Source organism: Talpa europaea (assembly GCF_964194135.1).
Source record: "Talpa europaea genome assembly, chromosome: 1".
In the NCBI taxonomy this organism is placed as follows: Eukaryota; Metazoa; Chordata; class Mammalia; order Eulipotyphla; family Talpidae; genus Talpa; species Talpa europaea.
This window is the reverse complement of record NC_140073.1, coordinates 3,601,049-3,610,327: the sequence shown is the minus strand read 5'-3', so window position 1 is coordinate 3,610,327 and position 9,279 is coordinate 3,601,049. Positions and strand designations below refer to the sequence as shown.

Sequence of the window (9,279 nt, the reverse complement as noted above, 5' to 3'; positions counted from 1 at the left end):
AGTGTGCTGCGCATGCCTGTGCCCACACCAGGAATTTTTTTTTAGAACTAAAGAAAGCCCTTCTCTTCCCTTAGCTCCCCAAATATGGAGTGGTGGAAAACCACTTACTCCTGCAGGCCAGGGAGGATGCAGGATGGTTCGAGAGTAACAGGAGAGGTTATGTGGGGTTCCCTCCCTGCATGTTCGTGCTGTAGATTGCATGCAGCAGAGAGACCTTCCCAAAATGGTTGGGGGGAAGGGCTGGGAAGAAGGGCAGGTGCTGGGGGGAGGGGACTATGACAGAGATGGTGTGAGGGTCCAGCAAGTGACACCGGTGGGGACAACAGAAGGTGCATCGAGGCTGGGGCTGTGTGCAAATCCACCCGGGCAGCAGCTGGAGAGAAAGGCACAGGGAAGACCCAGATATGGACACAAGCACCCCTAGTAACAGAGAGGCACCCAGAAACCTGCACAGGTAAATTCCTACAGACATAAGCATAGAACGACACGCAGCACAGATGTCAGACTTGTTGTTTGTTGTTTGTTTTTTGTTTTTTACCAAGATAGGCATAGGCAAATGCACGGACACATTGCACAGGTACAGATGCAAAGATATATTCAGGGACAAGACACAGCTACAAAGACACACAGACAGACAGACAGACATGCATAGTCTCACGGTCTGGCTCCCTCCCTCCAGTTGCCCCAGCCTCCCCAGCACTAGTGCACGGCTGCAAATGCTGCAGGCTCCCCCAGAGTGCTCCACTGAGTGCCTCCTGCTCCTCCCACTCCTTCCACGCACTCACCCCAAAGCCCCTCTCCCAATTCATTCCCTTGCCCCACTTTCCCATAGCCGGTGGACTCTGATACCTCCCCCATCTCAGCTTCCCATTCTTAGTTTGTTCCGCTGCTGCTGCTGCTGCCACTTGGGGGGGAGAGTGAGGTGACTCAGCCAGGCCGGGATGACTCACTCTGCCAGTATTTTTAGCAGCGGCCAGGAGCTCTTTAGCGTGCCAGCCGCCCCCCTCCTCCTGCTTGCTATTTTGGAACCGTCACTGGTGATATAAATAGCTCCTCTCCCACGGCCTGAAGCTGCTGCCAACCTATTTTTGGTTCTGCACAGTTAAAAATAGCTTCATGGAGGTGGGAGGCAAGGGGAGTGGGAGCTCGCCTGGGGAGAGGAGACACTGGGGCATACAGAGCTTCTTAACTTGAATGAGAGTGGGCGAGCTAGGATGAGCCCTTCTCTACCCCCTTCCTTGTCCCCTTCTAGACCCTTCTTCCCTTCCAGAGGGCCTCACCCCACCCCCATCCCAGTCCATTCTCCTTGGAAAAATCCAAGTGCTCAACCCTTGAGCCCAGTTCCCCCCCCATACTTACTTCACTTCTAGAGCCCAGAAATCTCAGACCCCTGAATCCCCACCCCACATCCTCAGAGAAGGAATAGCCAGGCGGGGTCTGACTCTGAGACCTGTGTGGCCTCCAGCTCTGCTTTGCTATTCCAGGACTTCCGCAGTTGTCTTCCCCGGTGGCTGCTTCAGGACCACGGACAGCGGTCAGCTCCCTAGTTGTCACTGTTCAGAGCAGCAGGGCCCCGAAAGACAGACACCTCTTACCATGGGGAGGGGCTCCAAGAACGCCTCCCAGGCAGAGCTAAAACATGCATGTTCATGCAGGAGGGGCTCCAGCCATCACGGGTTTCTCCAAACAGAAGTTTGAGGGAAGGGTAGGCAGGTGCCCCAGGGATCACTAGCAGAGATCTAATTCTTGAAGGAGCCATTTCCCTGTCACCCACGTTGGTGGGGTTGGAGATAGTGGCAGACGGACAGACAGACGGGCAGACACACCCCTTCCTTCCATCCTGTTGTGCCTCTGAACGCAGAACGGTGCATGTGGATGACCCCGGCCCCTGCCAAAATGGCACGAAAGGTCAGGGTTGTGCCCCCAGACCTCTTCTCAAACACCCTTCTGCTCAGTTGCCTCTTTTCTCCCCCACTTGGCTCTTCCCAGCACCCCTGTCCTTGAGGAGTAAAGAATTCCTTGATCCCAAAGTTTGTGTCTTGGTGTCAGAGTTTATGTCCTTTCCCTTGTGACTTTCCACAATCTGGTCACTCCTGCCCCCAGGTTTCATGCCCCCCCCCCGTGTTCTCATTTTTAGTCCCTCACTAGATGCGATTGCAAATAAAATGTCCCCTAGCTCACTTCTTCTCCTTTTAGGGAATCCTGGGGGAAGGAGAGGCACCCATCAGCCCCCGTAGAGAGCGATCATCTATGGTGAGAGAGAAAGAAAAAATAAACCAGGAAGAGAGGGCACGGACCACCGGAGGTGGCAACACTGGCAGGGAGGGGAGGGGAGTGGAAGATGCCCTTGGGGGTGGGGTGCAGAGGTGCTCCAGGCTGAGAGGACCCCCAGCAGGCAATTAGACAAAGAAACAGTTGAGGGGAAGGGAGAAAGGACATGGAGAGCTGAAGGTGGAGAGACAGGGTGGAGCCCCGGTGCGGAAGGCGGGCAGGGGGTGTGCAGGCCTGCCTGGGTTAGTTAAGGGGTCCTGGCAGGTGCAAGGGTCGCGCGGGGTCCAGCACGCCCCCCTCGCTTTCCTCCTGCTTCCCCGTCTTCCCAGCCGGAGGCGGGGGGGAGCCCTCCGGAGCGGTGCGGAGGCAGCCTGGCCCCGCCCGCCGCGGCGGCAGCCGCCGAGGATTCCTGTCCTAATATGGAGCTGGGGTTCCCCCGGCCCCGCCCCCGCCCCCGGCCCGCGGGGAGAGGCGGCTGCAAGCGGGCGGGGGGAACTGCGGGCTGGAGGGCGGGCGGGGCTGGGGGGGGGTAGGGAGTGGGGCTGTCTAGGTCAGACCGAGGTCTTCATCATGCCCTGGGACCCTGCCTCAGTTTCCCCATCAGGGTCGGGGTTCATTAGCCCACAGGGAAACGAAGACACTGCGGACCACGGCGTCGGTGTCGGCGCTCCTATCCTCGGCTGTGGGGGGACAGGCGAGACCCAATTCCGCCGGCCCGTCTTTCTCAGGACCCCCTTCCCGTCCCTTTCTTGGGACGTGGCCCCCCCGGGACTCCCCCTGCTAAATCACCCAGACCCAGGTTTGCAAAGAGTGGGGGCTGGTCTTTGAAAGTGACTAAGGGAATCCCAGATTGCGTAGTCGGGAGAGAAGCCCTAGCCTGACCTCTGCCGCCGCGGCCAGGGGAGGCCTCGGTCCCGCCCCCATGTGCACACGGTCTTCGCAGGGCAAGCGCGGAGGGGGCTGCGCGGACGACCCTGCGCCTACCCAGCCCCTTATCTCCGGGGAACGTTGGCAGCAGCCCCTTCCCGCCCTCTGAGACTCTCCCGCCGGGGCCTCCGGGCGCCTCAACCTTTGTCCGGCCCCTCCGCGGTGAACACCTCGGACACCTGGGTCCCTGCACCGCCTTCCAGGCCTTCCCGAGGCAGCGCCTGCTCGGCTCAGCCGCCGCCAGCCACGGCCCCCTCCGCAGCCTCCGTTCCCCCCTCCCTGCATCCCCCCTCCCGCTCGCGTTCTACGTCATGAGATGACGTCGGAAGCCTGGGAGGGAGGAGGAGCGCCCCCCCCCCCCAGCCAGCAGCTCCCGCTGCAGTTTGCTTAGCCCAGCCTCCCTCTTTCCCGCCCCCCCCGTCTCTGAGCGAGCCCCCCACGCCTGCCAGGAGCTATATAAGCCGGAACCAGGCAGCCGAGGGGGGCAGCGCAGCCGAGCGGAGCCCAGGAGAGGAGAGAGAGTGAGCGCCTGAGCGAGAGACGGGAAGCTCGGAGGAGGAAGGCACCGGCGCGTCGGGACAGGAACGCAGGTGTTCGGAGCGCCCGAGCTGGAGCTCCGCAGCCGCCAGACATGTACCGCTCCACCAAGGGTGCCTCCAAGGCACGCCGGGACCAGATCAACGCCGAGATCCGGAACCTCAAGGAGCTGCTGCCTCTGGCCGAAGCGGACAAGGTCCGGCTGTCCTACCTGCACATCATGAGCCTTGCCTGCATCTACACTCGCAAGGGCGTCTTCTTCGCTGGAGGTGAGCAAACTGGGGTTGCCAGAGACCCGAACTGGCAGGCAGCAGGGAGAGCGGAGCGGAGGGAACCCGCCGGGACTGCCGCATGTCTAGGGCAGCATGCTGGCTGGCTGGGGAGAGAAGGGACTTGGAGAACTCGAGACTTGACACTTTTTCCTCCCGAGCTCTGTCCAGACCTCCCCTTAGTTCTGAGACGAGGGTTAGAGAGGCTGATCCGAGACTTAAGGGAGGCGGAGAACCGGTGCAGAACGGCCCCAGTCCCCACCAGCGCAGAGGCTCTCCCGGAGCTCGGGGAGGGAAGCCCGGGAAGGTGCGGGGCTGCAGCCGCCGGCGCTGGGAAGAGCCGCGGCTGCTCGCCCTGCGGGAAGGACTCGCGAGCCGCCTTTGGGGCGCTGTCCGCGGTGCTGACAGAACCACCGGGGGTGCGCGGGGAACTGTCCGCGGTGCTGAAACGCCGCTTCCTCGGAGCGCTGTCCGTGGTTCTGATACCCAGGGCGGAGGAAGTTGGGGTCCCAATTTAGAAGTCAAAGGGCTTGCTGACTGGGGAGATCCAGCAACAGGTTCCCTGGGAAAGAGCTGTGGGAAGCGGGTCAACAGGTGTGTGCACGTCCGTGGAAATTCCTCTGAATTTTCTGAAACTCAGTCCATGCTTTCTTACTTTGTTTTGCCTCCCAGGCTTCCCTGACTCACCATGTCTTCTCTCCCTGCAGGTACTCCTCTGGCCGGCCCCACCGGACTTCTCTCAGCTCAAGAGCTGGAAGACATCGTGGCAGCACTACCTGGCTTTCTGCTTGTGTTCACAGCTGAAGGGAAGCTGTTATATCTGTCCGAGAGTGTGAGCGAGCATCTGGGCCACTCCATGGTGAGTGCTGAGAGTCCTCTCAACTTGGACTGGGGCACAGATGGCAAACAATGAGATTTACACTTCTGAGAATCTGAGAATTACCGCGGAGAGAGGGGTATCTCCTGTAAGATTCTTTGTGTCCGGATTGTCTTTGGTTGCCTTCACTCATGGCCATCTATTCTTTTTCTTCCTCAGGTGGACCTGGTTGCCCAGGGTGACAGCATCTACGACATCATTGACCCAGCTGACCACCTGACTGTGCGCCAGCAACTCACCCTACACGCCGCCCTGGACACTGGTAAAAGCTCCCTCCTCACATCCTCATTCCCAACTCCCTCCTGCTGCCCTGCTCTTTAGTCTTCCACCCTCATCACTTTTTCTCTTTACCCTCCTAGATCGCCTCTTCCGCTGTCGCTTCAACACCTCCAAATCTCTGAGGCGCCAGAGTGCAGGCAACAAACTGGTACTTATTCGAGGCCGATTCCACGCTCACCCACCTGGAGCCTACTGGGCAGGAAACCCTGTGTTCACAGCCTTCTGTGCCCCACTGGAACCAAGACCCCGCCCTGGCCCTGGCCCCGGCCCTGGTCCTGGCCCTGCCTCGCTCTTCCTGGCCATGTTCCAGAGTCGTCATGCTAAGGACCTGGCCCTACTGGACATCTCTGAGAGGTAAGCCCGGGGCATCCAGACTCCAGGAGGAAAGCAGACTAGAGATGAGGGGACCCTAGATTCTGGAGTCAGGGGCAGAAGGATGGGGTCCAAGGGAGGGAGTGAGATGCCTGGGTGTCAAGCAGGGTAAACAGAAAGCTGACCTCCCCTTTCCACTTTCCCAGTGTCCTAATCTACCTGGGCTATGAGCGCAGTGAACTGCTCTGTAAATCATGGTATGGACTCCTGCACCCCGAGGACCTGGGCCACGCTTCTGCTCAACACTACCGTCTGTGTGAGTGTCCAGAGACTCTGGGGACAAGACAGAGAGCTGGGCAAAGGCATGGGAGACCCAAACAAAACGGGCCAAGACCAGTGTGGAGATCCCAGAGGCCAACAGCTTAGGAGGCTGTAGAGTGAATGTCAGGATGAGAACAGAATCAGAACTGGGGACTCCAAGCGGTGAGGTCGAGGTGGGGACCTGAGTGGTGCAGGTGAGGGAAGTCAGCAAAGAGGATGTCATGGATACCCCAATTCAGTGGAGAGGTCAGCGAGGGGGGAGGTTAGGTGGTGTCGTCTGATGAACATACTAACTCTGCCTCTTTTCCGCCCCCTCCCAGTGGCTGAGAGCGGCGATATTCAGGCAGAGATGGTGGTGCGGCTGCAGGCCAAGCCTGGAGGCTGGGCGTGGATTTATTGCCTTTTATACTCAGAAGGTCCGGAGGGCCCCATTACTGCCAACAACTATCCCATCAGGTGAGCGGCAAGGCAGGGGTCCTGGGGAGCCTCTGAGGTGGGCATGGAGAGACGCCGATCAGGGAACTGCTCTGGAACAGGACACCAAACTCTTACCCCTGTCTCTCCGCCCCAGTGACACGGAAGCCTGGAGCCTCCGCCAGCAGCTGACCTCGGAGAACACCCAGGCCGCTTACATCCTGGGCGCCCCGGCTGCGCTGCCCTCGTTGCCGGAGAATGTCCTCTCCCAGGAGCAGTGCTCGAGCCCTAACCCACTCTTTGCCCCAGCTCTGGGGGCTCCGAGAAGCACCAGTTTCCCCAGCGCTCCGGAACTGGGGGCCGTTTCGGCATCGGAAGAGCTTCCCCGGCCGTCCAAGGAGCTGGGCTTCGGTTACCTGGCGTTCCCGCCTGGCGTTGCGCCGCCGCTTCAAGCAGACCTGAGCAAAGACCTTGTGTGCACGCCACCCTACACGCCACACCAGCTGGGAGGCTGTGCCTTCCTCTTCAGCCTCCACGAGCCCTTCCAGACCCATGTGCCCGCCCCGTCCAGCTCTCTCCAAGAACAGCTGACCCCAAGCACCGCGACCTTCTCTGATCAACTGACACCCAGCAGCGCGACCTTCCCGGACCCGCTGACCAGCCCGCTGCAAGGCCAGCTGACGGAGGCCGCCGCCCGGGGCTATGAAGACCAGTTGACTCCCTGCGCCTCAACCTTCCCAGAGCAGCTGCTTCCCAGCACTGCCGCCTTCCCGGAGCCGCTGGGCAGCCCCGCCCACGAGCAGCTGACCCCGCCCAGCACGGCGCTGCAGGCCCACCTGGGCAGCCCTGGCCAAGCCTTCCCGGAGCAGCTGAGCCCCGGCCCCACCAAGACCTACTTCGCCCAGGAGGGATGCAGTTTTCTCTATGAGAAGTTGCCCCCAAGTCCTAGCAGCCCTGGTAATGGGGACTGCACACTCCTGGCCCTTGCCCAGCTCCGGGGCCCCCTCTCTGTGGACGTCCCCCTGGTGCCCGAAGGCCTGCTCACACCCGAGGCCTCTCCAGTCAAGCAGAGCTTCTTCCACTACTCTGAGAAGGAGCAGAACGAGATAGACCGTCTCATCCAGCAGATCAGTCAGCTGGCGCAGGGTATGGACAGGCCCTTCTCGGCTGAGGCTGGCACGGGCGGGCTGGAGCCTCTTGGAGGCCTGGAGCCCCTGGACCCCAACCTGTCCCTGTCGGGGGCTGGCCCCCCGGTGCTCAGCCTGGACCTAAAACCCTGGAAATGCCAGGAGCTGGATTTTCTGGCTGACCCTGGCAGCACCTTCCTGGAAGAGGCGCCCGTGGAAGACATCTTCATGGATCTCTCAGCCCCAGACCCCAGCGGGGAGTGGGGATCGGGGGATCCTGAGGTGGTCCCAGGAGGGACCCCATCGCCTTGCAGCAACCTGTCCCCAGAAGACCACAGCTTCCTGGAGGACCTGGCTACATATGAAACCGCCTTTGAGACAGGTGTCTCAGCGTTCCCCTGCGATGGGTTTACTGATGAGTTGCATCAACTCCAGAGCCAAGTTCAAGACAGCTTCCATGAAGGTGGGTGCAGCCGAGACCCCCGAAAACTCAGTCTCCCGCCATGCTGGGTGGAGCTAGATGCGGAAACTCCCCTTTACCCCTCAAGTTTCCCACCGCCACCTCCACGTGGTGGTCGTGAGGGTCCGCACGCGTGTCAATGTGGTTCTGGCCAAGTAGGCCTGGAGGGCGGCCGGGGGGGGGGTCACTGGGACAAAGTGCTAGAGAATCCTTGGGCGAAGTTTTGTTATCAACTCTGGGAGGCACCTAGACCAGCTATCAACCCCCCACCCCCCCCACCCCACCCCCCATTTTACAAGTGAAGACAACCCACATCCTAGAACTTAAGAACCTGCCTCAGGTCACACGATGCCTGATGAAAGAGGACTTGGGCCTCTGGCTGGTATTCATGCCCCCGCAGGGAACACAGGGCAGGAGTTTCTAGGAGTCTGGGGAGAGAGTTCCTGCTCCAGACTCCGCTTTCCAAAATGCAAGCCATAGCCTTTGCCAGCCGCCCACCTCTCCCCCTTCGCTGTGGAGCCCCTGGCCATCTTCCAGCCATTGGGCCGATACTATGGTCCGCACTGGGTGCCAGCAGCTCCCCCCGCCCTCAGCCCGCGCGCCCGCCCGCCCAGGAGACCTCACTGACCCTTCTCTCCCCCCCTCTCTCTGCAGATGGAAGTGGAGGGGAACCAACGTTTTGAATAAGTCTGTGACTTAACGTCGTCAAGTATGGCATATTGTCATCAAGACGTGGAGCCGCTCTCCACCCCCCCGGGACGGTTGGGGGGATTCTGGGGGCCGGAGGGGGATGTATCTGATTCCCTGGGCCCTTTAGGATGGGGGGGGAGGTGGGAGGGCAAGGGAGGGGAGCTTCTTTTTAAAATTTAGAGACTTCGAGCGATCCCAGTTTCCATTCCAATCTGTATTCACTCGTAGTGAGTTTCCTTGGATGGGATTTCAAGCGGGGAATGGGGGAGTCTCACTCCCCCCCCCCACGCTGCCCCATGGGCCTGGGCCAGTTCTCCACTCCTGGGGGCCAAGCCACCCCTGGGCCTTGGTGGGGGAAAGGCAGCACCCACCGGGCCAGCCTGTGCCCCGAGGGGCTCTTGACACCCACGTAGAATTCTCTACACACCAGTAACGGGATTTCAATTCCGACGGACTCTGCCGCCTGGCGGCCCTTCTTGTGACTCTTGCGCCCCGCGCCTGGGGTGAGGGGCGCGAAGAGAGCTACGTTCCTTTCCGATGGAGGAAGGCAGCCCCGCCGCGTCTGTCACGCGCGCTCGCGAGGCGCGGCCCGGGGCGGGTCTCACCCGGCTACCAGATGGCCCGGGCCCGCCCGGGCAGCCACCTCGTGGTGCTGCGGTGACTTTGTAGCCAACTTTATAATAAAGTCCAGTTTGCCTTTTTGGTAGCTCTGGTGTCATGCCCTGCTGCGGAAGGCGGGGGGGGGGGGGGGGGCTTGAAAAGGCTGGGCCGTCCAGGGGGGCACCGGGGGCAGGA

The 9,279-nt window shown here is 60.8% G+C and overlaps 1 protein-coding gene across 1 annotated transcript; it reads left to right on the top strand.

The window, feature by feature from the left end:
* Positions 1-3,829: 3,829 nt before the first annotated feature.
* NPAS4 (neuronal PAS domain protein 4) lies at positions 3,830-8,477 on the top strand (the record flags this gene model as incomplete). Its single annotated transcript, XM_084242812.1, has 8 exons — positions 3,830-4,004; positions 4,712-4,863; positions 5,041-5,143; positions 5,241-5,514; positions 5,679-5,788; positions 6,114-6,249; positions 6,365-7,797; positions 8,449-8,477. 8 exons carry the CDS (start codon positions 3,830-3,832, stop codon positions 8,475-8,477), a joined length of 2,412 nt encoding a protein of 803 aa, XP_084098938.1.
* Positions 8,478-9,279: the final 802 nt, after the last annotated feature.